The 27,996-nt window shown below is 47.9% G+C and overlaps 6 protein-coding genes across 7 annotated transcripts in view; 4 read left to right on the forward strand and 2 right to left on the reverse strand.

Moving 5' to 3' along the window:
• Window positions 1-2,096: 2,096 nt before the first annotated feature.
• Window positions 2,097-4,059, reverse strand: LOC131262676 (cysteine desulfurase, mitochondrial). The gene is made up of 3 exons (XM_058264730.1): window positions 3,899-4,059; window positions 3,648-3,724; window positions 2,097-3,461 (listed from the first exon to the last, which is right to left on the reverse strand). The coding sequence occupies exons 1-3, from the start codon at window positions 3,987-3,989 to the stop codon at window positions 2,295-2,297; spliced, it is 1,335 nt and encodes a 444-aa protein (XP_058120713.1). The 5' UTR covers window positions 3,990-4,059; the 3' UTR covers window positions 2,097-2,294.
• A 116-nt stretch (window positions 4,060-4,175) lies between these two features.
• LOC131262932 (septin-interacting protein 1) lies at window positions 4,176-6,794 on the forward strand. Its single transcript, XM_058265034.1, has one exon. It carries the CDS (start codon window positions 4,235-4,237, stop codon window positions 6,743-6,745), a length of 2,511 nt encoding a protein of 836 aa, XP_058121017.1. The 5' UTR covers window positions 4,176-4,234; the 3' UTR covers window positions 6,746-6,794.
• On the reverse strand, window positions 6,781-8,402 carry LOC131262933 (uncharacterized). The gene is made up of 3 exons (XM_058265035.1): window positions 8,192-8,402; window positions 7,917-8,131; window positions 6,781-7,856 (listed from the first exon to the last, which is right to left on the reverse strand). The coding sequence occupies exons 1-3, from the start codon at window positions 8,296-8,298 to the stop codon at window positions 6,910-6,912; spliced, it is 1,269 nt and encodes a 422-aa protein (XP_058121018.1). The 5' UTR covers window positions 8,299-8,402; the 3' UTR covers window positions 6,781-6,909.
• A 642-nt stretch (window positions 8,403-9,044) lies between these two features.
• Window positions 9,045-20,523, forward strand: LOC131263914 (chromodomain-helicase-DNA-binding protein 1). Its single transcript, XM_058266195.1, has 7 exons — window positions 9,045-9,486; window positions 10,813-11,478; window positions 11,721-11,836; window positions 12,506-17,686; window positions 17,764-17,967; window positions 18,275-18,499; window positions 18,578-20,523. Exons 1-7 carry the CDS (start codon window positions 9,478-9,480, stop codon window positions 18,864-18,866), a joined length of 6,690 nt encoding a protein of 2,229 aa, XP_058122178.1. The 5' UTR covers window positions 9,045-9,477; the 3' UTR covers window positions 18,867-20,523.
• Window positions 20,524-20,928: 405 nt separating this feature from the next.
• The window catches only part of LOC131263915 (inositol-pentakisphosphate 2-kinase), an 80,564-nt gene continuing 73,496 nt past the window's right edge, over window positions 20,929-27,996 (forward strand). For both annotated transcript variants that reach the window (XM_058266196.1, XM_058266197.1), the window contains exon 1: window positions 20,929-21,374. The gene's annotated coding sequence lies outside the window, so the exon portion shown is untranslated. The remainder of the gene's footprint in view (window positions 21,375-27,996) is intronic.
• On the forward strand, window positions 22,483-27,981 carry LOC131263916 (protein Tob1). The gene has a single exon (XM_058266198.1). The coding sequence runs from the start codon at window positions 24,540-24,542 to the stop codon at window positions 25,458-25,460; it is 921 nt and encodes a 306-aa protein (XP_058122181.1). The 5' UTR covers window positions 22,483-24,539; the 3' UTR covers window positions 25,461-27,981.

The raw sequence follows: 27,996 nt of genomic DNA on the forward strand, positions 1-27,996 counted from the left end.
TGTTTTTCTGTTATTTTATTCTGTGGAAAACTAGAAACCACTTCTTTCGATGGCTTTGTTTACTAACATTCAACTGTTTGGCAAGCGGCATTTCTAAACGTCAAACGCCTAAGTGCCTAATGAGCGTTGTTCGATAGGTTCGTAAATACAAATACAGTTGGTCCCCGCAGTACCCGGGCGACGCTCCGTGAATTTTCTCACTATAGCGTTCATCATGAACACAATCGGTCCCCTAGACGTCGTCTTGACGTGATGTATTCGCGCTGAGTTGACCATAGTTCACTCGCTGGACATAAAATGAATATACAAATATTCATCTTTTAAATGGCATAAAGTAGGGTGTGTGCGCTCGCACACTTCTCTGTGTTCTTCTCCTTCGGTGTTGACTCCGCCTCCCGGAGGTGGCCGCCGAACCTCCTCATGTGGTCTGCTCGGCTGGTAGTTCGGTGTTTTGGCGGTCGTTGCTTTTGGAAGCCTGAGGGAGAAAAGTGTATATATTTATCTTTATTTATAAAGTTTTATACTTACCGTTTGGTTTCACCAGTCCGAAACCTTTGGTGTGTTGGGGTATTAATGTACCCGTGATGCACCAAGTCCGTTGCTACGCTACCCGTTCGTGCTGAGTTTTGTTTTATATCGGATGGACTCTAATCGCTACGCTGCATACGTGGTGCTATTTTTAGAAGCGTATTTGGAAGTAGGGTCACAAACCGCAGCCAGCTGATTCTTGTTTTTATCCGGCACTTTCGGTGCGAACAAACACATTCAGCTAAAGCGATGCATACAAACTCAATCGCACTCGCTCAGCGATTAGCTTTCTGTTCTTATTGTTTAGCTACATCTTAGCGAGACGTTCTTGCATTATCTTATTGTTATACAACGATGTTTTCTTGGATAAAGTTGTTTCTCTTGAGAATATCTTTCGTTTGAAATGTCGTTTGTAGAAATCCGTCTAACAATTGAAAAGTTCCAGATTGCTAAATAATTCAATTTTGTCAACATTTTTTGTCTTTGCCCAATTTTTACAAACGACATTTCAAATAAAAGATATACTCAAGAGAAACAACTTTGTCAAAGAAAACATCTTTCAATCATTTGTAGTTTTGCAGAAACCGCACGACAAAGTTCCGATTTATTGCCTTTCATGGTCAGCTGCTCCTGTTCCATTGTACTGTTCGCTACGCGGCAAGGCGTAGACGAAACATAAACAAACAGCATGTGCAAATGATGTGCGATGGTGTTGGACAAGCTTTGCTCTTCTTGGTCGTCCGGATCCGGGCGTAACAGTAGTGGGCACGCTTTGCCCTACGCCGTCGTCCGGATCCGACCGTAATGGTATTGATGCTTTGCTGTGTACCCGGACGTCCGGATCGGCACGTGTATCCATACAATCAAACCCCTTGCTATGCGATGAGCGCTAGACACACACACACATTTACACACGTATTTAAAAGTTTGCATTCATTACGTTTGACGAACATTCATCTGCCGGTGCGTTCATCATTCTTACCCCGCACCCGCCTGTGAGAGGACCTTCTGCTTTCCTTTCCCCCATCTGTCTACATTTTAGTGAACTTCTCACGCGGCGAGTCGACCGGCCGTTTTTTTCATATGGAGTTGAGAAGAGAAAATGAACTTCTCAGAGCCGGAGTGTCGCTTGGGTACGCGAATGTTTGGGACCGGACGCAATCGCGTATATCGAATTTTCGCGTATTGCGGATTTCCACTGCCTTTTCGTTTATACCTCATATTGAAGAGTTAACACTGAGAGGGAACCGCTTATTTAACATATCTTTTATCGAAATCACTAAAAAGTGTTCCATTTCTTACATTGCATAATTATGTCTTTGTTAAAAAGTGCATATTAAAAACTTCATTCTACCAAAACAAAGTAAAATTGACTAGTCTGAACTCAAGCAACGCTATGAGCTGTCAGTTGTAAAAAATCGCGTATTGCGAATTCGCGTATATCGAGTATCGCGTACTGCGGGGACCAACTGTACAATCGAAATTGGAAAATTACGAAACCATTTCGTCACACTTTTCCATCAACTTCCTCGTAATGCATAGAAAGAAATAGATGTTTTAAATTGTTGTAAAGCTTTTGATTTATTTCCATTAACATACAATTTATTCCTCAAAGTCGAAATACAACGAGGAGAAAACGAAGCAACCGTTTTCGACTAACACCACCTCGCTATGCTAATTCAGGTTAATCCCAGCAATCTCGGGATCTTGTTCAAAAGAATAACATGCAATAAACCGTTTCTGCTGATGCTGCTCGACCGTCCAAATCAATGCTGCGACCACTTGATGCTTTTCAGATCCACACCTTCCTGCACCATTTCCCACAGCGGAGACATTTCCCGTAGACGGGTTACATGTTTGATGCACTTGTCTGCTGTGTAATCCACCTCCTCAATCGTTGTGAATCGACCAATCCCGAACCGGATGGAGCTGTGTGCAAGATCCTCGTCCGTTCCTATCGCGCGCAAAACGTATGACGGTTCCAACGAAGCCGATGTGCATGCTGATCCACTGGAAAGGGCCACATCCTTGAGAGCCATCAGGAGCGATTCGCCCTCGACGTAAGCAAACGAGAGATTGATGCATCCGGGATACGACTGAACCGGATCGCCATTCCTTATGACTTGTGGTAGCTCTGCATAGATTTTGTCCATGAGCCGTTGCGATAGAAATGTTACCCACTTGTGATCGTACTCCATCTCTCGGCTTGCAATTTCACAGGCTGCCCCTAGGCCCACGGCGAGAGGAGTTGGGACGGTACCGCTACGAATGCCTCGCTCCTGGCCACCGCCGCTCTGAATCGCTTCGACACGGACACGTGGTCGCCGACGTACATACAGCGCCCCTACTCCCTTCGGACCGTAGATCTTGTGGCCGGAGATGGACATCAAATCGATATTCATTTTGTTCACATCAATCGGAATCTTTCCCAACGCTTGTGCGGCATCCGTATGAAAGAACACCTTCTTCGCCTTGCAGAGCCGTCCAATTTCCGAAACGGGTTGCTTTACACCAATTTCATTGTTAACCGACATCACAGAGACGAGCGAAGTTTCGGGTGTAATCGCTTTTTCCAGCTGCTCCATGCTGATCAAACCGTTCGATTCAACCGGAAGGTAGGTCACGTGGAACCCTTCGCCCTCAAGTGCTCGGCATGAATCCAGGACACATTTGTGTTCGGTCTGGGTGGTGATGACATGCTTTTTCTTCGCTCCATAGAACCTCGCAACGCCCTTCACGGAGATGTTGTTCGATTCAGTCGCACCAGATGTGAAAACAATTTCTTTCGGATCGGCACCGATTAGCGACGCAACCTGCGAACGGGCCTTCTCAACTGCATCTTCCGATTCCCAACCGTAAGCGTGAGTTCTCGAATGGGGATTTCCATAGTATGCGGTCATGTATGGCATCATAGCATCGAGAACCCGGGGATCCTAAGGGAGCGAAAAAAATAGAAAATCATTATTTGTTTCTGAGTTAAATTGTACGTGAGCTGATAAGAGGCACGCTGTGAGCAGGTAATTTAATGTCCACTGAACCCCTCCAATGTGTCGTCATCGTATGGATTCTCCTTCCGGGTATAGAAGGAGATTAACTCTTATCTACCATCATTCATTTACCATCGACGTTGTGGCCTGGGCATCCAAGTAAAGTGGCCGTCCATCGAGCACCTCATCTTTGATGCTGAATTTTTTATCTAGTAACGAAAGCGGAATAATAAATATTTATCAGCTGTTATCGATTCACTGGGGATGGTTGATAAAATTGTCGTACTATTTGCAGGCCAATCCGGAGAATCCGGTGAAACTAGTGCGGTATGCTTTTCACACGATGACGCACAACAATGTAGCAAAAGTGTGATGAAACTTACCCGAACCATAGTTTCTCGTGGGAATGCTTGAGCTACGCAATATTTGCAACGTCCAGCTACCGACCAATTTGCGCGCCTTGAAGGACAACATTTTATTTATCGTCCTGCGATGCGATGTTGTGAAATTGTTGAGCACGAATCTGCTTCTCGTTCGCAACTCTGTATTGTAGTGCGGCGTATTTTATGTTATTGTTTTCGTTTGACGTTACTGACATGTGAAGTTGACAGGCGATTGCTAGAAGCGAAAAAAGGTTGATTGTCAACAACAACGCTTTTAGCAAATAACCGAGTGCGTTTGCTTTCCTAGGGGAAAAGGATCCTGTAAAAATCCACATCATGGACGACGAGGAGTACGAACGTTTCGAAATAACGGATCACGATCTGGATAACGAGTTTAACCCGAACCGCGGGCGACGTCGTCCCACAAAGAACCAGCAAATCTACGGCATTTGGGCGGACGATTCAGAGAACGAGTATGACGATGGGGAGGGCACCTCGAGTGGACGCCGGGGAGGCCGGAACCGTGCGATGGCTGGTAAGAAACCAAAGGACTATACCGCCCCGATCGGATTCATTGCCGGAGGGATTCAACAGTCCGGAAAGAAGCCGGAAGAGAAGAAGAAAAGTGCAGACGATGATGATGACGACGACGGCGAGGATCAACGGGCACGATTTGGTGCGAAAGTGTCGCACAGTAGCAACAGCTCGTCCGAATCGGAAGAGGAAAGACGACCGAACGTTCAGGACATGCGCTCGATGGCTGGATTTAGAACGCTGAACAAAGCTCCGGCTGCCGGGAAAAATATGGCCAACTGGGAGCAGCACACGAAAGGCATCGGTGCAAAGTTACTGCTGCAGATGGGCTACCAGCCGGGCAAGGGTTTGGGGAAGGAATTGCAGGGTATCTCGGCCCCGATCGAGGCGCACCTTAGGAAAGGCCGTGGAGCGATCGGTGCATATGGCCCGGAGAAGAAAACGATCGTGGTCGATGCGAAGGCGAAACAGAAGCTAGAGCAAGATGCCAAAGCACTTGCGGCAGGGAAGGACGAAGACGGCCAGCAGTGGCGCAAAGCGAAGGAAGGAGGGAAGCAGGGCAAGAACCGATACTTTTACAAAACCGTGGAGGATGTAATCGAGAAGGGTAAAAAATCAATCTACTCTCCGTTTGAGAAAAACTCCAAGCTAAGCAAGGTGACGGTCATCGATATGACGGGACCGGAAAAGCGTGTCCTCAGCGGATACCATGCGCTTGGGCAGGCCAAGGTGGCTGATGAGGAACTCTACGATACATCAATCGGAAGCAAACCGGCACAGAGCAAGGAGGAAGTGCACTTTGCTCTACCGGAACTGATGCACAATCTAAATCTTATGGTGGAATACTGCGAGCAGGATATTATAGCGATCGATAAACAAAAGTGTGAGGCCATCGACCGCGAAGAGCAGCTGGTGCAGGAAAAGGAAAATCTGATTCGTATAAGTAAGCTAGAGAAGGACTACCTAAACACGTTGGAGGGTGCCCTGGAACTGGTACGAGCCCTAGTTGAACCAACCGATGGGGCGCTCGAGCTAGAGGAGTGTGAGAAAATCTTCCTCCGCCTCTACTCTGACTATCCGGCCGAATGCAAAGAGTTCGGGTTGTCCGATTTGGCTGCGGGCGTAGTTGCTCCCCTCATTGCCAGTCGTCTGAAGGAATGGCACCCATTTACGGAACCTACACGCCACCTAGATCTGTTTAAACGTTGGAAATCAATTCTTGGGTCATCAAATTCCGATAACATCAGCAGTCTGCTCGATCCATACTCGGCCGTCGTTTGGACTGGAGTAATTCCGAGTATCCGTGCCGCCGCAAACATCTGGAACCCGCGGGTGCACCAACCGATGATTGCCCTTCTGGACGCGTGGGCTCCACTGTTGCCCGCTTGGATACTGGACAACGTGCTCGAACAGATCGTTCTCGCCAAGCTCACGACAGCCGTCGTCGAGTGGGATCCACTGACCGATACCGTACCCATTCATTGCTGGATTCATCCCTGGAAGGATCTGCTTGGCTCTAAAATGGAGGGAAATGTGTACCCGATGATACGGGAAAAGCTTGCCAAAGCACTGAAGGCTTGGCATCCGGAGGATCGATCGGCCCGCGCTATGCTGACTCCGTGGCAGGGCGTTTTCGGTGAGGAAGATTTGCAGGTGTTCCTAACGAAAAACATCATTCCGAAGTTGGAGCTGCGACTGACCGAGGTAGTGATCAATCCGCTCCAGCAAGATCTGGAAATGTTCAATCAGGTGTGGGAGTGGAACGAACTCATCTCTCCGCTGCAAATGGCGAACATGCTGGACAAATATTTCTTCCCAAAATGGCTCCAAACGCTCGTCATATGGCTGAACCAGTCGCCCAACTTCGACCAAGTGTCCCGGTGGTACCAGGGTTGGAAGGCACAATTCACCGACGACATCGTACGCCAACCGAACGTCAAGGAAAGCTTCCGCAAGGCGTTGGAGCTGATGCAACGATCGATCGGTATCGTCGCAGGTGGTCAGAGTGGTTCAAACTCGCCCACCCCGATCGAACCGATACCACCACCACCTGCACCACCGTCACTGTTGGACTTGCCCATGGACGCCCAGCCGACGCTCGAGTTCAAGGAGCTCGTCTCGCAAAAGTGCGCCGAACGTGGTATTATCTTTGCTCCGATGCCGGGACGAAGGGAGCTGGGCAAACAGGTGTATCGCGTTGGGAAACTGTTTTGCTACATAGACCGATCGGTGTGCATCGTGAGTTTGGATGGTGGTGTCAATTGGACTCCAATATCGCTCTCGGCGCTCCTCGAAAGGGCTGTGACGGGATAAATTATTTTCAAGAAACTTAAATAAAACACTAAGTAGAACGATGATTTCCCATCAACATTGTTTGTTTTATTAGAAACAATTGAGATTCGTAAATCCGTATACAAATATAAAACAAGGCTAATTCATGGATATATAAATTCGAACAGTGTAAATTAACGAAACAGCTACTTTTTAGAGCCACGTTTCTTCAGCAAAGCTTTGAACACCGCTTTGCACCAAAATTCGTATGATTCTGCCATAATTTTGTCCACGTACGCCTTATCATAGTCAATCCAGACCTTAGTAACTTTTTTTGTCTTTTCGAAATCCAACGCTGCCACTCCGAGCAGCGCCTTCGTCTTGTGGGTCATGTGCATCTGCAGCTGTATCTGGGCAAAGTAGTTCTTGGACAGCTTCGTAACGTCCACGTAGCAATCGTACGTCTTCTGCGTATACGGGCACTTAATTTCCAGTACGAATTCGTCGCAGATCCCGTCAGGCGATGCGCCCATCCACGGAAATTGCGGATCTAGTACAAGCCCGGTATTACGTAGATTCGGGTACTCCTTCTTCAGCACGGCAAATACGTGCCCTTCCAGATCCGTGCCACGCTTCATGGCAAAAGAGAAGCCCCTAGAGAGGCCCATAATTTTGTCTGTCAACGAACCATTGAGCATTGTACAGCGAGAAGCTTCGTGTATGCGGGACGCCGTTATGCGTCCTTTGCGCAGCTCGTGCCACAGGTCCGTGTCCGCCTGCTCAATCGTCAGTAGCTCGATCGAGCCGCAATTGTTTTCTCGCATCATACGATCAGTGCATAGTTTCAAAAAATCCTCCGGACTATTACCTTTGTATTCTTTGATCAAGCTAAACATGGATAACTTTTGGGCACTTTCCAGCTGAAGTGGGGTGATGGGGATTCTCTCTTTCTTTACCTTCGTCAACGCTTTTGGTGCTACTGGAGCTGCCGATGCTGGTTCGGGCGTGATAATTTCCTTCTTGACAAGCACGTAGCATTCTCTTGTTCCGTTCTTTTTCTGTATGTTTTCTTCAGGAGCCACATTCTCGGAATTGCCTTTCGGCAAATTAACCTCAATCCAAGTGACGAAAGGAGAAATAGCATTGCAGCTGGCTGAAAAACATCAAAGCATTAAAGAACGTTCAGGCACCAGTCAGTCCAAGAGAAACAAACCTTTAGCATTGTCGCATAACGTACAGAAGACGGTTTCCACATTTTCATTTTCTTTAAAGAATTTCACCTCAATAACGTGCCGTTTCTCGTTGGTTTTCCTATGCGATCGTTGAACTTCCACAACAGATGCGCTTAGCGTTCGGTTGCGTTTGCTGTTGGCACGACCGAAGTAGATATCATCCAATAGGAAATTTTCGAACGGAATGAATGAAGAACTGAAAATGGAGAAAGGGGTTATTTCAGCTGAATTCATAGAGTCACAGGAAAACACGTACTTTCGTTTACGTTTCTGCATCGATTCTTTACTGTCCAGATCCATGGACTTGATAAATGTCCTCACTTCTTCTAGTTTCAATCTCGGTAGTTCTAACTTGAACTGCATTTTGGGATTCTGAGCACTTTAATATAACTTGAAAGTAAAAAAGAATTCGTTAACGAGCACAGCGCGTTCAACAATATTTCGTTTGCCGCGAAATTCAGCTTTTTTCCTATTCTTGGCAACTGTCAAGCAGTTGTCAGTTTGTTTTTGAAAGTGTTGTTGATGGGTTGTACAATTTGTTCACTTTTTAACTTAAAACAGGGTGTAAATTAGCTTGAATTTCGTTTCATTAATGTTTTTGTACTATGTGAAAAGATAAAAATGAATAAAAACTAAAGATTTTAACAGGTTTGCTGCTTTGGTACGGAAAGCTCACTAAATATTTTTTGTGAGTCTCATTGATTGCTCACAAAACAGAGTGTCAAATTTTTAGGTATTTCACAAGGTTAATGTAATACTTCAGGTGAAGTTTTGGTGCTTTTCTTGCAAAATGGCATCCGTTTTAGGTTTGTCAAAACTGAACTAAACTGAATCCAAGTTCAACCAAATCAAACCCAGAAAAAACATCCACAAAAGTGAGATGAAAACCATGTTTTTTTATAAAGCGTCACACGAAAAGGTATGGAGATTTGAAAGTATTTTGATTTAATTAAAACCGCAATTGACTTTTATCTTACTGTCAAAGTTGTTTTATCCTTTATAAATGTCAAAATGCGGTACACTCCTTTACCTTGTTCAAAGTTACACTTATCTTGGTCCGCTGACGATGTGAATGCCGTAGATCAAGTATTCAAAGATGGCGCATTGAAGTGGGCTGCTGCAAAACCGTACTTGTGCGAATTTCGATCCGAGGAAGCAAGCAGCGCTTCCAAACCAGCAGTAAACAATAATAGAAGCAATCGCCAATGTGCCAGCGTGAAAGTTTTCGTTGATTTCGCTCCGGTTTCGCGTGTTTTCAGTGGCATTTTCACTCGAATCTTCTGGCGTTTGTCGGTCGGCGTGCAGAAAGTGGTTGCGGTCGACCTCGAAGACGCAGGAAAGAAAATGGCGTCGCTAGTTGAATGTTGAGGGAAAAATTTTCACGAGTGAAAAAATCGTTTTCCCGGTCGGAGTGAACGTTTTTCGGCCCGATTTCAGCTGCATTCGATTAGAAACGGTGTAACGCATTTTTCCAGCAACATTTCCATATGGTAGAAATATTTTTTTCCTACACCGCTGAAGAAAAACCAGTTAAAAAACGTAATGAGCCAGGTAAAATAGCCCTTTTCTGTACGGTTTGTGATGAATTTAATGAAACTTTTGTCCTTTCTGTGTTTTGAGCCTATTTTCCTCCCGGGAACATCAGCTGGGTGTGGCGTGTGGATGCTTCAAGTTGGGAAAACGGACCCTTCGACGGGGATTCACCAGCAAAGCACCGGTTGAGGCTGGATCATAAACATGTCCCCAGAGCCGGAACTGGCCACTGTTCCACCCTGAAACGTGGCCCACCCGATAGCCCCGTGTCCGTAGACTTCCACGAGGTCCATTTCATGGAAATCGAAAGGGGACCCTTTTCCGCAAATTGAGCCCAAAACCAAAGCGATCCACCAGTAAAACAGCCGCCACGGATAAAATATCCCGCTGTAGCCGGATTTACTAACTTTCCGCGAAGTTTTCCCGTGTCCAGCACCGTGCTGTGCCACGTGGAATCTTCTAGAATGCGTCACATGTCCGGTGAAAGACCGTTTCGTGGTCAATTTTGAGCGATTTTTCCTGCAAACCTTAGGGCTTCATGGTTCTGGCGTGGAACCGCTTCGGTTTGTGTGCTGGTTTTGTGTAAAATTGAATGATTTTACCGATTTTCAAGGTTACGTAACCGTGCCCTTTGTCTCGGCCATCGTTGTAAAAATTGTGTGAAGAAAGCCAAATGATTCGATTTACCACAATGTCCACATACCCCCGATGGACCAGTGCGGAATTTACATCCATCCGGATGAAAGTGGCGTTATTCTGTTGCTATATCGGTGCATTTTCCGTTATTACGTCGTGACCTGTATCTGTCCGTGGCCGTGGATCTTGTGAGATGAAAAACGAGTAGATTATAATGCTTTCCTTAGGTTTTCCAAGGAATTGAAACGGTTTTTGATGGTTAAAAGAGATGTGCCTAGTACATACGTAGCCTGTGAAGCTAAATTTAATAGTAGGGATGTTGTTTAACTTTTCTTAGTTAGTTTCCGGTTGAAATCGTGAGTAGAATTGATGATTTGTCCATCGAGTGGAAAGTTTTATTGATAGTTAGCAGCGTTTTTGCCAGACGTTGATGAACGTTGGTCAGCTTGAGGAGTGTCGAATGGAAGTTAATATTGAATCAAACTGATTAATGTGAAATAAAGGACATCACAATTACAGTTTCAACGTTCCTTTGAGTTTGATTATCTTACAAGAGCATGAGAATAAAGGATTTCCCGGAGGATGGTGAAAAGATGCATTGGAATCAGGGTTATTATTACATCGGATATGATCGAATACTTGTTTGATGAATGGTTTGTCCATTACTTTATGGCGCTGTTTTGTTTGTTGCTGATTTTTCTTTTCTAGACAAAAGAGGATAAAAGCGATTCAGAGAATGAATCGAGCAGCGACAGCAAAAGTGGTTCGTCTTCCGAATCTGAAAGCGAATCCGGATCTGGATCGTCTAGTGCCAGTTCGAGTGACAACGAACAGAATTCTTCGAATCGAAACACAAGCGGGACGGCCAGCAACAACACGTCCAGTAACAGCGAGGCTCGCAACACATCGTTGGCCGAAAATGGGCTCTCGGACAGCAAAGCTAGCGGTGGCAAGAACGCTAACGAGGACGACAATGACGAGGAGGACGATGAGGACGAAGATTCCGATGCGAACGGAGCATCGAATCATGTACAGCAGCAGCCTCCGGTGCGACAGAATGAGCATAATTCCCGGGGAACCGCACACTCTGGGTCGGAGTCGGAAGCCAGTGGAGATGAGAAGCCGGCAGGTGCTGGTGGGCCGGTTAGTGCGGCCAACAATCATCACCAAAGTGAGTCGGGAAACAGCGCGGAAGACGACGACGAAGATGAGGATGATGAGGAGGACGAGGACGACGAAGAAGTCAACGTCGCACAACAGAGGCCAGGCATCCCGTCCGCTGGACCGACGTCAGTAGAAGAAGAGGACGATGACGACGACGCCGAAGAAGAGGAGGAGGAGGAGGAACATCCCTCTTCTAAAAGCAGCTACGATGTAATAATGACAAACATCTCTTTTGTCCTGTGCTTTGAATTCGTGGTCCTTAAAAACATTCAAATATTATACAAACTCCTTTCCCTGGACTTAGTAGAGGGAAAGTGCAGTGGAAGTGTTTAAAATATGGCGAATTCAACGTACGGATGTAACCTATCAAACCCGCCTCTATCCTTGCACTCGAAGAATGGTTAAATCTGATCCTTTCTCTACTCTTTCCCCTGGCGGTACAACAATGACAGGATGAAGACTACGCGGCAAATCAACTGCGGAGGAAAAGTGCACGCAAAAAGGCCGTAGTTGCTGCACGAAAGCGACCCACAGCACAATCGTCCTCGAAGTCGAAGAAAAAGAAAAGGTCAGTCCGTTTGACTGTTGCTTCATTTCTTTTAGTGGTAGATCAGTTAGAGATTTTCTGTAGTTTGACTGGCCTTTGGTACAAACGTGGCTAATCGAAGAGTTCCGTTACATTTAAACACGGTTGTGATGGTTTGAAACTAGTAAACTTTTGTAATTCTCCATCGTGGTTTTTCTCCAATTTTTGTTGAAAAAAGATCTTGAATATTGTTAATATGTTTACGTTTTTAAGCTGTGTTCCACTCAAGAGCACACCGTTCAATAATGAACAATATTATCAGAAAGAATTAAACATAATTTGTAACTTATTTATAGACCTTTTGTGTGGACTTTTATTCGAGGATTGATGTTAGTCACGTTGAAAATTAGTTGCTGCTCCCTTCTAACCTGAAGCACGCACAGATGTTTCAACGACATTTCAAATTAACAGCATCCAGATGTACCTAGCGGCTTTCATTTCATTCGTTCGTTGTGTTTTTTGGCAGCGCGCAGAATCGTATCTTTATTAAAAAATGTCTAAATTTATCTCACAGCCAAAAGTCACATCTGCTTTCTTCTTTACACTCTCTTCTCTCCTTCAACGGATTGATGTTACCACGCGAGATCTAATTCTAATCAAACAACATTGCGTGTGTATGTGTTTTTCTTTCTTTTCGTTATATTTTTGCAGTTCCAACAACCGCTGGCGCGATGAAACAACTGAAAGTGAAGCGAGCGACGGCGACTCGGATGATTCCGACCAGCAACGATACCGGCGAAAGTCGACCGCTGCGGCGACGGCCGCCGCCGGTAAGAAGCGAGCCGCAGCAGCCGCCTCCAAATCGAAGGCTAAGAAGAAGAAACGAAATGCGTACAGCTCGGAGGAGGGAAGCAATAGCGAGGACGATCGGAAGCGATCGGCGGCCACGAGGCGAAAGAACAACACGGTCAGCTACAAGGAGGAGAGCGGGGACGAACCAACGGACAGCGACGACCTGATGGAGGTGGACCAGGAGGCGGAAGAGGCGGCTGCGGCAGCCGCCGCCGAAGAGGAGAAGGCAGAAACGGTCGAGCGGATCATTGGCAAGCGGCAGGGGCGAAAGGGTGCCACCGGTGCGGTAACGACCGTGTACGCGATCGAGGAGAATGGCGATCCGAACGTGATCGGAGGCGATGGCGTGAGCAAGGACGAGCTGGAGGAACAGTTCCTTATCAAGTGGACCGGCTGGTCGTACCTGCACTGCACCTGGGAATCGGAAGAGACGCTAAAGGAGCAGAAGGTAAAGGGCATGAAGAAGCTAGAGAACTACATTAAGCGGGAACAGTCGTTGGATTACTGGCGTAAGTATCAGGCCGGCCCGGAAGACATCGACTACTACGAGTGCCAACAGGAGCTACAGCAGGATCTGCTGAAGAGCTACTACCACGTGGAGCGGATCATCGCGCAGGCGGACAAGACGGAGGGTGGCTCGGGACTGGACTATCTGTGCAAGTGGGAATCGCTTCCGTACTCCGACTCGACGTGGGAGGATGCGGCACTGATCCGGAAGAAGTGGCAGAAGAAGATCGTCGAGTTTCACGAGCGGGAAGAGTCCCGCCGGACGCCCTCGAAACACTGCAAGGCAATACGGTATCGGCCGAATTTCAAGCACCTGAAGACGCAACCGGAGTACTTGGGGGAGGACCGAGGGTTGAAACTGCGCGACTACCAGATGGATGGGTTGAACTGGCTCATTCTGACGTGGTGCAAGGAGAACTCGGTCATCTTGGCCGATGAAATGGGCCTTGGTAAGACGATCCAGACGATCTGCTTCCTGTACTATCTGTTCAAGTCGCAGCAGCTGTACGGGCCGTTCCTGTGCGTCGTACCGCTAAGTACGATGCCGGCGTGGCAGCGTGAGTTCGCGATCTGGGCGCCGGAGATGAATATGGTCACGTACCTGGGGGACGTGCAGTCGCGCAACATCATCCGCCAGTACGAGTGGTGCTACGATAGCACGAAGAAGCTCAAGTTCAACGCGATCCTCACGACGTACGAAATTCTGCTCAAGGACAAAACGTTCCTCGGCTCGATCAGTTGGGCCTCGCTGCTGGTGGACGAGGCGCATCGGCTTAAGAACGATGACTCGCTGCTGTACAAAGCTCTCAAAGAGTTCAACACCAACCACCGCTTGCTGATCACCGGTACACCGTTGCAGAACTCGCTCAAAGAACTGTGGGCTCTGCTGCATTTCATTATGCCCGAAAAGTTCGCCTCGTGGGAAGACTTCGAGCGGAATTACGGCAACACGACGAACGACGATAAGTGCTACACGAAGCTGCACAAGGAGCTCGAGCCGTACATTCTGCGGCGGGTGAAGAAGGACGTCGAGAAGAGCCTACCGGCCAAGGTGGAGCAGATACTGCGCGTCGAGATGACCTCGATCCAGCGGCAGTACTACAAGTGGATACTATCGAAGAATTTTGACGCGCTCCGGAAGGGCATGAAGGGATCGGTCGGCACGTTCCTGAACATTGTGATCGAGCTGAAGAAGTGCTGCAACCATGCGGCCCTGACGCGCCCAATCGAGTTCGATACGCAGCGAAACAACCAGGACGACATGGTACAGCAGTTGCTGAAGGGTTCGGGCAAGCTGGTGCTGCTGGACAAGCTGCTCTGCCGGTTGAAGGAAACCGGCCACCGGGTGCTGATCTTCTCGCAGATGGTACGGATGCTGGACATCCTGGCGGAGTATCTGCAGAAGCGACACTTTTCCTTCCAGCGGTTGGACGGCAGTATTAAGGGTGAACTGCGCAAGCAGGCCCTCGACCACTTCAATGCGGAGGGTTCGACAGACTTTTGCTTCCTACTGTCGACGCGAGCCGGCGGGTTGGGAATTAATCTCGCAACGGCGGACACGGTCATCATCTTCGACTCCGACTGGAACCCGCAGAACGATCTGCAGGCACAAGCGCGGGCACATCGAATCGGGCAGAAGAACCAGGTGAACATCTATCGCCTGGTGACGGCACACTCGGTGGAGGAGAACATTGTGGAGCGGGCGAAGCAGAAGATGGTGCTGGACCATCTCGTCATCCAGCGGATGGACACGACGGGGCGGACGGTGCTGGACAAGAACGGTGGCAGCAACACGGGTAGCAATCCGTTCAATAAGGACGAACTGTCGGCGATTTTGAAGTTTGGCGCCGAGGAGCTGTTCAAGGAGGAGGAGGACGGGGACGAGGAGTTGGTGTGCGACATCGATGAAATCCTGCGGCGAGCGGAAACGCGTGACGAAGCGCCGAGCATGCCGGGGGATGAGCTGCTGTCCGCGTTCAACGTCACCACGTTCGACTTTGACGAGGACAAGGTGGTGGCGGGTACGCACGCGGCGATGGTGGCCAAAGCGAAGGCGATCGAGGCCGAGAGTGGCGCCGGCGAGGACACGAAGGATTGGGACGAGATCATCCCGAAATCGTACCGCGAGTTGGTGGAGGCGGAAGAGCGCGATCGAGAAATCAAGGATCTTTATCTTCCGCCGCGACGGCCGGCGGCAAAGCAGAACAACCAAAACGATGGTGGTGATGGTAAGGGTGGTAAGAAGAAGAAGAAGGGTGCCGCTGCTGCCGAGGAGGACAGTGACGAGGTGGATTCGGATGGCAGTGCGAGCGAAATGAAGCGTGGCCGGGGTCGAACGTCGACCAAGGAGAAAATAAAAGGCTTCAACGATGCGGAGCTGCGGCGGTTGATAAAGAGCTACAAGAAGTTCCCGGCACCGCTGAAGCGGCTCGAAGCGATCGCCTGTGACGCGGAGCTGCAGGAGAAACCGCTGTCGGATCTGAAGCGTGTGGCACAACTGCTGCACGAGCGATGTCTCCAGACGATGAAGGAAATTGCGAAGGAAATGGAACACGACTTGAAGCAATCGGCTGGAGCGGGGGCGGGACCGGACGGGAAGAAGAAGTGTGCCCGTGCGGCGTACTCGGTCAAGCTGGGTGGGGCGTCTTTTAACGTGAAAACGATGATGCAGTGTGTGGACGAGTTGCAACCGTTGGACGAGGTGATACCGGCCGATTCGGCCGAACGGGCCCGTTGGACTCTGAACATCAAAACCCGTCCGGCGAACTACGACGTCGACTGGACGGATGTGGACGACTCGAGGCTACTGCGCGGGATCTACCAGTTCGGCATTGGGTCATGGGAAGCGATGAAAATGGACCCATCGCTTGGGCTGGCGGACAAAATCCTGTCGAACGAGGCGAACAAAAAACCGCAAGGCAAACATTTGCAATCGCGTGCCGAGTATCTGCTGAAGGTGCTTCGGAAAACGCTCGAACTGAAGCGCGGCACCTCGAAACCGAGGAAGCAACGGAAACCAAAGGAACCGAAACATTCAGCAGCGGCGGCGTCGGTCGCGAACCATCATCATCATCATGCGCCGATGACCGGTGGAAGTCCGTCGGTGGCGCACGTGAACGAAGGAGATTCGTTTGCGTGCAGCATATCGGCCACGATCGCGGCGGTCGCTGCCGGTGAAGATGTGTCCCAATCGATCACGAACGTTCCAGCCGCACCGAACACTTCGGTGTCGTCGACCGGTGCGACAATGGGCACCGATACGGTGCTGGGGACGTCCGTTGCGACGACGGGGGCGGCGGCGGGTTCGACTGATGAGAAAAAGACTGGTAGCAAAATTAAAAAACTCTCCGAATCGGACAACCACCATCATCATAATCATCATCACCATCATCACGATGAGCATTCGAATGGTTCGCGGGGAACGGCGGATGAGTCGAACCATCACCATCATCACCACCACGGGAAGGATCCGGCTGTAGTACCGACGGCCGAAAAGAAGGATAAGAAAAAGACCAAGAAAGACAAGCAGAAGGACGCGAAGAAGGATCGGAAGAAGAACAACACGGGGCCGATGCACTTCACGGCGAACAACGAACCGTGCGCGTTGAACATCCTGGGCGACCTTGACCCGACCGTGTTCAATGAGTGCAAGGAAAAGATGCGCCCCGTTAAGAAGGCACTCAAAACGCTGGACAACCCGGACGAAACGTTGTCCCAGGAGGAGCAGCTGAAGCAGACGCGTGCCTGCCTGCTGAGTATCGGCGATCAGATTAACCAGTGTCTGGGCGAGTACCGCGATCCGGAGAAGGTGAAGGAGTGGCGCAGCAATCTGTGGTACTTTGTGTCGAAGTTTACCGAGTTCGATGCAAAGAAGCTGTTCAAGTTGTACAAGCACGCACTGAAACGGAGTGGCGATGCTGGGACGGACTCCCAAAGCCATCACAGTGCGTCGGATGGTGGCGGTGGGGGTGGTGGTAAAAATCGATCCGCCATCGATAGTGTTCCTTCGGGGGGAGGAAACATTAGCAGCACCTCGTCGCCGATGAAGGACACCAAAGATGGAAAGATGCATCATCACCACCACCAACACCACCACCTGCACACTACTCCACCCGGTTCGACACCGTCGAGCGCGTTGACAACGCTGGGAAAGATTAAGAAACTCAAAGACAACGGGCACACCGATGGACGACCATCGCCCGGCTCGCAAGTGTCGAGCGTGCTCGACAGTGCGGACGATAAGGACGAGGGAGGATCAGAAAAGACCTCTTCCGGTGGTGGTCGACGAGAGCGCAAGGAGAAGAAACGGCACCATCATCATAGCGATTCCGCCGTGCAGCAACGCGAACGGTACCAGCAGGCCAATGCGGCCGCACAAGCGCAAGCCGGGGACAACAGCTACCACGGTTCGGACTCGGGTGCGGGTGGAAAGGAGGAAGGCTCGTCGATGATGCATTCCAAGCGGCGGCTCGAGGAAGGCGAGTACGATGAGAACAGTAAAGAGTACAAAAGACTGCACGGCGGTGATAGGAGGTAAGGGTTTTTGGTGTTGTTTTAAAATGGCACTGGACACTGGATATTTAACTACATTTGTTTCATATTCACGACAGTAATCATCGGGATCGAGACAAGAAATGGGATGAGTATGGTGCTGATCGGGATCGTATGCGAAACGCATCTTCCAGGAGTGCCGGAAGTGGTGGTGGTGGTGTTGCTGGTAATACTCCTTCGACACCGCAAAGTATGCGCATGTTTCCGGACGCTCGAGATGATCGTGCGCCTGGAGGATATCCTGCAGACGGATGGAGGGATAGGTAGGAATAGTGTTCATATATCAATTTTAAATTCTACTATTTTTCTTAGATTCGAACGAAACGAATGATGCTCGAGATTTTGATGACGAAACTATTCCAAAGGTTGCTAGATTCGTCAATTTTCTGCTCGAAACAAAAGCTAGCTTTGATTTCTCAATATTGGTAATCCAAAATGGCTGTTCTTAGTCAATTGTATTCATGATTTTGGTTTCTCGCACTGTTACTACTTCATTAAGGATAATGATCTATTGAACATACTGTCAAGTAAATAGTACCGAAGGTTAATGATAACTGAATTTCTTCACAGGTTTGCGGGAGATCATAAGCGAGATCGGTACGATGGCTACGGAAACCGACATACGCCCTCGAGCGGTGGTGGTGGAAGTGGTGGTTACCATCGGGACCGAGACCGCGAACGAGACCGCGATCGGGAACGTGACCGGGATCGTGACCGTGACAGAGATCGGGACCGAGATCGCGACCGTGAAAGGGATCGCGATCGAGGGGATCGTGCTTACAAAGATAAGCGAAGGTAAGAACTGTGCGTTACGGCAAGCCGACCGAAAATAAAACTAATCCCTATGTCTCGTCTCGTCCCTTCCTCATACAGATATCCTTCGGGGCCGGGTTCCGGCTATGGTTACGGGTTGCCACCGGCTGGATATTATCCCCCGGGCGACAGTCCGTATCGATATGGGCCCGGTGTAGGAGGAGGGTACCCACCTGCACCTCCACCACGCGCCTCCGGCGTACCGCCCGTCGTCGTACCACCTGGCGGTGTTGGTGGTAGTGGTGGAGCCGTCAGTGCAGTCGGTTGTGGTCCTCCACCTCCGGCCGATTACTTAGACTACCGGAGACCGGATTTCGACCGGAGGCCACCACCGGCGGCCAACAATTAACTTGATGGTTAAATGCGTTCTGTGACAACAACATATACGCTCGTCAGTCGTTCGTTCCGCAACGGAAAAGCAACTGGTGTTCATGGTTCTAACTGCTGAAAGTTATTCTTCTTCTTTCCCCGTACATACATTGACTGTTAGAGATGTATAAAAAGTTCGAGAACTGCCCCCCCCAGCGTTCGTGGGAATGTGGATAATTGTAAACATACACCTTAATGCACATATTGCTGTGTATATTGTCACAAATTGTCGATCACTAGGAGAGATCTAAATGGCGCAAGGATTTAGATACAGAGTAGAAAGATACATATAATGATTAGATACAGAAAAAAAAAATCAATCAATATCTATTAATGGAGTTTATTATTTTTAATGTAGTTAATGGGATATGTATATGCTTATAGATGTATCTGCCTCGAGCTAGGAATAAGGTAGATTTTGGCAGGGTATAGCGAAAAACAAACCACTAACGAGTAGGCGAAAGATAAGAAGTACCCGTTCAATAGAAACAGTTATGGCTCACAATTTTACCCTAAGGTTAATTTATTCCAATGAAAACTCTTAAAAGCAATAGAAAAATTGTATATACCTAAGGTATGCTTACAGAGAGGCCGGCGCAGGAAGGCTAGGGAATGTGTCAACTCTCAGATACCCATGTCGAAGGTCAGTGATTTGCCTGATTTTAATTTCGGTTTCCAGGACATAAAACAACATATCGTTTTCATTTATTGAGCCCCCCGGAATGATACTCGGATGAGAAAACACCTCAAAACGTACTCATCAAAAACAGCGCATTGTCATAGCAGAAGAAATTGTATATACCACAAATCCACACACAGTTGCTTAAGCGATTGCCTCCAAAGGGAAACGAATCAAGAGCAATGATCCTTCAGAATCCTCGTGCGGCTACAAGCAATGTACAAGAATAGATTTAGAACCGATCCGGGTAGCATCAGAAGAATGATATTGGAATAGGTACTTGCATGGAATATGTGGCAAGTAGGGTCCAGCCGAACTATTTTTGTTAACCCTTTTTTCGTCCTGTTAGTGTATGTACTTTATACCCACCATCTTATCTATTAGTTGTGCATTGGTCGGCAGCAAACCGTGTGGGGGAAGGTGTTTTTATTAACACATGGCGCAAAGGCTCGCATGCTTTGCACTGGCATTGTGATTTTAACCGATAAGTTTTATAGAATCATTGTGTAAGCTGGCAAGTTCGAAAACGGTTCACTACCAGGACGATGAAGGATCTACACCTACTATGATTTACTGCTTTTTGGCTAATCAGGTTGGAATTTGTGTTGGAGTAAAATGTTACTAAAATTTTAATTCTTCGATCAGTTCATCGCTTTCAGGTGCAAATGTAAGAAAGAGAGAGAGAAAAAGATCTATTTATTATTTACCGATCTATTCCACGCGACACCATCCATCAGCAAGACTAGCAAGTACGTAATTAAATAAAAAAAAGACACGCCACTGCAGGGCATTCAGGAAAGCAACTGGATAGCAATAGAAAACTAGCATGTGTACAGTTAACAAAATTATTATAGGACTAAACTGGACAATTCTACAAAACGAAATTGAACAAAAGTATAAATGATGATATAAATAAACCGAGAAAATCTATTCTCTTCAGCCACTTGTGCAAACATCGATTTAATTATTTCTTTTTATTTAACTGGAGATGATTTTGAAGACGAAGGGAGCGATTTACAACATTCTAAATGTGGGGTCATCTAACTAACGATTTATCTACACCATTGGGAGATCTTATAGCTTCACAATGTTGGTCGATATTTTAAAACAAGCGCGTTACAAACTATTTTCAAATAGCTTTTCTTTTTCTCGTCGCATTAACATTTTAAAAATAAATTAACAAGCTATTTGCCACGGAATTTTCCGCGATCCTCGCCATTTTCAGCGGCTGGGTTCAATACAATCGCGGTAATCGCGACCGGAACGAACCTAGTGGGTGCGGGGATGGAAATTTCGACATCAAACTGAAGGTTGTCAAAAAAGCGCGGCGCGTTGTTTGATTTTACAAATGTCGCGAATGTATATCTGCGATTCCAAAATACGTGGGTTGTGTGCAGTTTCTCGAAAAGAAAAACCCACCGCGGTTCGTGTGCAGTGTAAAAAAGTGTTGGAATGATTTGTGCATCCCGTGGTATCGGGTGGTGAGCAGGGAGAAGTCCTTGCTGCATAGAAGGAATCATCTGTGTGCTGTGATGAGATAAAGAAAATTGGGTGCTTCGTTCTTATCAGGGTGGGCCAAGTTTTGGAAGTGATTATTGTGTAATACTTCGGGAATTTATGTTATCGGAGTCGGTCTAGGTGAATCGAAAAAGGCTTAGGAAGGTGATAAATAAGTGGTTCTGCTGTACCAATGGTTTGTTCATAAGATGCTCAGTGATGGTGGAGGTTCCGAGCGGGATCATCTTTTGCATTGGTTGAAGCAGCTTCTAAAAACTTCGAGAAGATTGGTGTAACATGTTCGTGAAACAGGTAGGTGCTTATCTTTGTTTTCCAAAGCTAGATTTTATGATTAATCTTTTTAAGTCATTAGTGAAATTGATGTGTCCCTGAAATCATAGGCTTGTTTTGCCACTGCTTCTAGAAATATTTATATGCGACCTAATTCTTGATCTAAGTTTGTACGTGTCTCTCTAAGTAGCACAGCAAAAGGGACTTTAATCGGGCTACTAGGCATTTTGCTATTCCATGAATATAGAGTCTACATTTTCTATCTGGATCACGATGATCGTCATGTGGATGATGTTATTTCTAATTAAAGCTTTGCATCCGCAAGAACTGCATTTGTAAGTCGCGAGAGGGAACGAGAAAGAGTACGAGATAAAACCAAGGGTAATGAAGAAGAGGTTACCTCATTTGTTTTCAATGTCAAACACGATAAAGTGCAGTGTATAAATAGAAGATAGAAATAGTGCATTTAATGGACAGCATGTGCATTTTACATATGCATAGTTAATGTCCAATCGGTGCACTTAATTGGTTAGCTTTATTTACTGCGTTTTGTTCTCGACGGTATCATTTGAAAAGGTTCATTTTAAAGCGGTATGCACAATTTCTTTTCTCACATAATTCTATGATGCCACTTATTAAAAGCACATTCATAGTAAAGAAATAATGACAAAGTTTGAAGTGTTTACCATGCTTTTTGCTAAAAATGTGCAGATGAGTTGCATTTTTGGAGTTTAGAAAAAAACAACACTTTCCTACCCTCCGTTGAATAGAGGTGGGAATGTCTGCTCAGCGTTCCGCAAACTGCTGGGTGAATTTGGTCCGCGGACCCAGTTCCCGCACGGGTGTTTTTCTCAAAAACAAGAAATGATGGTAACATTTTAGCTTCGACAAAGTTGTGCATCTTCAAAAGATCTTTCATTTAAAGAGTCATTTGTGAAAATCGGTTGGAAGAATCAATAGTTATTCACAAATTGGCAATTGTTTGCCTTTTAGTACTCACGGTTTATCTACCTTGTTCCTGCAGAGTTCTGTCTCTTTTTCACACAAGAGCCGTCCCGTGTCCGGGGTTGCCAAGGGACGTTCGAACTCAGCCTCGGTCATTCGTAGTTGGACCTCCGTGGTGTGTAGATCGGCCAGTGAGCAGTTGGCAACGTGGCTGGCAGTGCAAGAGCAAAGTGAGAAGTAGAAGGAGTGAGGGAAAACGGACGGAGTGTGTGGATTTTCCGTGGAAAAGAGAACGGGACAGTGCATTTGCTTTGTACGCGAGGAGGAAAGAGTGTGTAATTCATAACGATTCGAAAGTTGAACGCGCTCGCCACCCGGACTACGCCGCCACCCCGCAAGCAGACGGCGGAGAGGATACCGTGCTCATTTTCCTTCATTACAAACGAGGTTAACACACGGTTGCAAAATCGAAAGCTTTAACAGCAGAGCCCGCCAGCAACGCGCAGTTTTTGTGTGGCCTGTATAATCGATGCGAGCAGCGAAAAGCCAACCATCTTGCAAGCAGCAATCGCCTTTAGTTTGCCCTTCGGAAGCCAAAAGCAGCAATTCAGCAGCAGCCAGACGGTTAATGTACAAACATCGACCAGCCTCATCTGTCTGCGGAAGCGATTTGTTTCATACATGGAGCTAATAACACGCCAGCTGCAATAGGTACTCTTCCGCCATTCACAGCGAGCGAATTTCGGCTGTTTCCGTTCTGCATTTCTTTTCGCATCGCGCACCTTCGATATATGTGATCCCGAAAGCAAAGCTATTACCTAGTTCCAACCAACATCTTGTGATTCTCTCTCTGTGAGTAAAACGATTAAGTTCAAAATTGCCACGAGCTGCTGTACCAGAGCGAAGCAAGCTGCTGTTAGCAACCAGATACGGAAAGAAGTTCCCCGGACCCAAGCAACCCGCTCTGTCGTAGCTCTACCACCACCTACTTCGTGCACCCGATTTTTTCAACGTAATTCCGCTGCGGAGCTATTATTACCCCCTTTGTGTGTCCCGTGTGTTGTGCCGTAAGAGCCAGTAAAAACGCGTTTCCGTGAATTTAATTTCGCTGTTCGCAATCCTGCCTCTCAAAGAGTGTGCGTCGTCATCATCGTCGTCGTTCGTGTCCCGTTTCGTGGCAAAGTACAAAGAAGCAAAAATAATAAGTACCCCCACCCCACCACCATCTCGACATCTTGCGCCATTATCGTGCATATACCGTGTATGTGATTTTATTTTCGCGAAAGTGCCGTCGCGCTTGCAGCAGCAGCAGAACCAGAAGATCTCCCCGTCGTTTCTTTCGCAGCGAGTAGTGTGTGCTGTTTTCCGCAAATTCAGCAAAGTGGCCTCGTTCCACTTGCAGCCAACATCAGCATCAGTTAGTCATCAGTAGCCCCGTGATATAAACCACCCGCATATATTCGCTGCAATTTTATTAGTTCCTCACACTCTACAATCTGCACAAGTTGTCGACGTGTTTTCAAGCCAAAAAAGTAATAGCGAAAAAGCACCATACGGGCCACCATCTTGAAGCGAGCACAAAGCTGCTGAGTCGAACGCGATAGTGTGTATGTGCGGTGTGTGCGTACGAACGACCTCTATCGGGGAGAGTTTGTGTTAACCATTGTGTGTGCGTCCGTCGCGGGCAGTGTATGCGTGTCGGTCTCGGTTCCCGTTCGTCACGGTGTGTAAGTGTGTGTGTGCGTGCGTGTGCTGTGTGTGCTTTGCGTACGCATCGCCTTTGAGAAGGGACTACTGCGTTTCGGTCGAGCATAGGACGTCGTTTGTCCTTCGCGGAGCTCGCTGCTTATTAGTCGCAAAAGCAGAGGAAGAAGAAACAGCGAAAAACACCTGCTGTGTGCGTTAGCTTTCTGTTAATTTCGCGATATTCCACCTTCGGCGTATAATTGGCGTTTTTTTTTTGTACAAGCAGGAAGTAGTGCGCGTTCTCTCAGTTTCACACGGAACTTGATTGCCTTTTCCCGTTTCGAACACGTCGCGTCATCATCGCATTGTGTGTGCAAGAAGAAGCAGAGTGCTTTGAATGTTGGCACGACGACGGTTGGCAAACACCACGGAACTTACAAACAATCGGCAGCACTCGCGTCACAACGACAACCTTCCGACGAAGAACCCGCTCCAACCCTTCGAGGCCAGTAGAGACATTGTACGGCGTTCCAAGACCACCGTCGCCGCCCGACCATGAGAATAGAGGTTAATTCGGCCGCGGACTTTCTCATGAACCTGCTGCGGGTGCGCAAGGCGAATCAGCTTTCCGAGAGCCAGCTGCAGCACTTCAAGGGTTCGTTGGAGCAGATCCTGACGCGCCACTTCCAGCGCCATTGGTACCCGGATGTGCCGAACAAGGGCTCGGCGTACCGCTGCCTGCGCATCAATGGCAAGATGGACCCGATCATCGAGAAGGCGGGCCACGCCGTCGGCCTGAACACGGTCATCCTGCGCAAGCTGCTCCCGCTCGAGCTGACGATCTGGATCGACCCGGACGAGGTGTCGTACCGGATCGGGGAGAACGGTACCATCTGCGTGCTGTACGATACGGCGCAGAGCCGTGCCAGCCCGTCGTCGGATCTGGACTCGACCGGCAGCAGCGCCTGCGACGAGTTCATAATGGACAGGGTCGGCCGGCTCGACCTGTCCGTGTCGTCGGTGGACAGCGGAAACGGCGGCAGTGCCAACGGTGGGGTCGTCCTGATGGCCGACTACATGGAGCACAATAGCACCGGCTCCGGAAAGGCCCACGGGCAGCAGCAGCAGCAGCAGCACCATAACAACAAGTACAATCACAACCAATCATCGAACAACAACCACCACAACAACCATCATCATTATGCGAAGCAGCGTCACAGCAACAGCATGAGCTCGTCCTCGAGCGGACAAACTAGTCCCCCGCTGAGCCCTCCGTACGGTTCCGCCGCCGCCGCTGGTTACCTGAACCACCAGCAGCAAACTCTCGCCAGATACCACAACCAGCAGCAGCATCAGCAGCACCAGCAGCAGCAGCATGGCAACAACTTCTACGCTTCGGCTGCCGTCCACCAGCCCCAGCAGTACTTCCCCTGGGACAACCAGTTCGTCAACAACAAAGTACGCACTCAATGCTAAGCAGCTACTTCTAGCGATGGAGCGCAACGCATGCAGATAGACGAGACGAATAGAGAGAGAGCAAGAAGAATCGAGTGCCCCCGAAACAAAGTAGTGTACTATCGCCCTTTTAACGTACTACGATCACTTTGTGTTACCACCGGCAGCATGAGAAGAACAAGTTCCGGCCATCATCATCACCATATCTCCACGCCCTCGCCGAAGAACAAAAATCGAATCTAACCAACCCCCATTCCGATCGGCGCGGGTTTCAAAAGAAAAATGTGCTTGTTTCCTGTGTTTTGTGCGGCGCATCGCTATCGAGCCGCCAGCAAAAACTACATCCACTCCGAAGTGCTCTCGACCTCACGCACAATTCCGCGAACTAGTCAAATATTATCTGACCATATAGTGACGTCGATCAACAAACGCACGCACATAAAACACACACGCAACAGCAGCCATCAGTGCGGAAATTGGTGATTTTCGCTGTAGAGAAAAATCAAAAGTAGTTGCCAAATCCAATTCTAACGAGAAGAAGAGAACGGGAATATGAGGAGAGGGAGGGAAAGCGCGCTGCTCTGTGAGATGGCCGCTGCTTTTAATTTTCATCAATCCATTCGCATCCGGGAAATGCGAATCGTCGTCGACTGATAAGCAACAAAGGAAGAAAAGGTCCTTGTGCGTACGTGTGTGCAATGTGGGTGCGTGTGTGTGTGTATGTGTAAAATCCAGCGTGAAAGCAGGCAGAAAAGAGGGGAAAGCCGAAGAAGGAAAGCAGTGGAAACGGAAAAGCAGTTCCTACAATTTTTTTTTGAAGTCACATACAACCAACCGTCGATTGTGAATGATGATGATGATGAAAACACCCTGGGGGGAAAAGGGTGAAAACGTGTGGAGTGTGGGGCGATGTGTGATGATGTTGCGGGGATGTTGCGGTGGTAACATCAAATCGAATATGACATACACAACAGCAACACACAACAACAGTGCAAACCTAGGCTATGTAGCAGCAAGCAGCATCAATTTTCAATCCCCCTACCCCCCCAAAAACCACCACCCCCAACCTACTGTCGGAGGATGGAAGCTGATGGTGCTGCTGGAGAAGACGGATGGGGAAGAAGGAGGAGAGAAGTCGACTGGTGCAGGAGCCCGGAGGCGGCAGCAGGGAAAGAATGATCTTCAAACAACAAACAAACAAACAAACAAACAAACGCCGCTTGTGATGACGATGTTGAGAACCTGGACGACGAGAGAGGGAGGAGGAGAGATGGTGAGAGCGTAAGAGGAGAGGGGTTAGAGGAAGGAAGGATGCCCTACAGTAGTGGCGCGAAGCATTTCAATTGTGATCAATATTAATTTCAACACAAAAACGTCTTATACCAGTAGTAAAGATACAAAAAATGAGTTAAAAAAGTCAAACAAATTATTGCAGTAACTCTGCAATATTGCAATGCAGAAGAAGAAGAAGCAGAAGCAGCGATACGACGAAGGATATGAGATGTATGACTAATAATGTAGAAAAACAAACAAGCAAACAAAGGAAACGCAAACAAACAACACCACAAATGCGTTTTATGTGATTCGCTCGGGATGACATTGAAAGTTTAGGAAAGTAAGCATCGCGGTAAGGAAAAGTCAAAAAACACTAGTGAGAGGAAACAAAAAAAGGGGGGAAACGTCGGTACACTAGAAGTACATGCAACACATTCAGCTCATTTATCGCGACACGATAGTGCAAAAAGGAGGGAAAGAGTAAAGGAGATCAAGTAATATTGTGTAAAACTACTGATACTACTTTTTTTAGATACTTTATTTTCTACGATATTTTTTTTAACACGCTGCTACACACATCCAAGCAACAGACGCAAAGTGCATCCATACTGAGGAGGATGGAAGGAATGAAGAGGAGGAGGAGAAGGAGGAGGAAAGGGAAAGCGCCGCTTGCTTGCTAAAGCATGGAAAACTCATCCCAAAAACGTGATACGCGCGCACACACTTGTGCGTGTGTGTGTGTATTTGTGGTTGGGAGATTGGGAAACATAGGGAAAGCAAGCTGCAATTACTCTACTATATATACACTATACAAAACAACAAAGGATGATAGGGGTTAGTGTTTTGTGGAAGCAAATGATGCCAGATTTCTGTTCTGTATTTCTTTTATTGTTTTGTTTCTCGCCCGCTTGTGCGTGTGCATAATGCCCCAACAAACGTTAGAAATAACATCCATTAGCGCGCAGCATCCACTGTGCGAATCGTTTTCCACCACAATGTTCAAACAAAGCGGAGAAAATCTTGCAAAACGCAGCAGCAGCAGTCGCAGGGTGAAAGAAGTACGGATTAGTTGCATATAGTGATATACATCGCCAGCAGATCGCGATCAAGAAGAAGATCCAGCAGTGGAGGGCGAATGAGAGAAAGAGAGAGAGTATGTGTGTGTGTGAATGTGACGCGTGATGAGATGCTAGTGAGTAAGAGCGCGAGTGAATCCAGGTTAATTTTTAGGTTTTTCTTTCTTTTTTCTTTCCCCTCATTATGGTTTGCTCCGTTGATCGAG

This window comes from Anopheles coustani, chromosome 2, assembly GCF_943734705.1.
Source record: "Anopheles coustani chromosome 2, idAnoCousDA_361_x.2, whole genome shotgun sequence".
NCBI lineage: Eukaryota > Metazoa > Arthropoda > Insecta > Diptera > Culicidae > Anopheles > Anopheles coustani.

Coding starts and splice junctions, on each gene's coding strand:
- LOC131262676 (XM_058264730.1), bottom strand. CDS start 3,989: ATGTTGTCCTTCAAGGCGCGCAAATTGGTCGGTAGCTGGACGTTGCAA. Junction 3,725..3,898: donor CACGAGAAACTATGGTTCGG/GTAAGTTTCATC, acceptor TTTCGTTACTAG/ATAAAAAATTCAGCATCAAA. Junction 3,462..3,647: donor CCCAGGCCACAACGTCGATG/GTAAATGAATGA, acceptor TCGCTCCCTTAG/GATCCCCGGGTTCTCGATGC.
- LOC131262932 (XM_058265034.1), top strand. CDS start 4,235: ATGGACGACGAGGAGTACGAACGTTTCGAAATAACGGATCACGATCTG.
- LOC131262933 (XM_058265035.1), bottom strand. CDS start 8,298: ATGCAGTTCAAGTTAGAACTACCGAGATTGAAACTAGAAGAAGTGAGG. Junction 8,132..8,191: donor ATGCAGAAACGTAAACGAAA/GTACGTGTTTTC, acceptor CTCCATTTTCAG/TTCTTCATTCATTCCGTTCG. Junction 7,857..7,916: donor GTTATGCGACAATGCTAAAG/GTTTGTTTCTCT, acceptor GATGTTTTTCAG/CCAGCTGCAATGCTATTTCT.
- LOC131263914 (XM_058266195.1), top strand. Junction 11,837..12,505: donor AAGTCGAAGAAAAAGAAAAG/GTCAGTCCGTTT, acceptor ATATTTTTGCAG/TTCCAACAACCGCTGGCGCG. Junction 17,968..18,274: donor GCAGACGGATGGAGGGATAG/GTAGGAATAGTG, acceptor ATTTCTTCACAG/GTTTGCGGGAGATCATAAGC.
- LOC131263916 (XM_058266198.1), top strand. CDS start 24,540: ATGAGAATAGAGGTTAATTCGGCCGCGGACTTTCTCATGAACCTGCTG.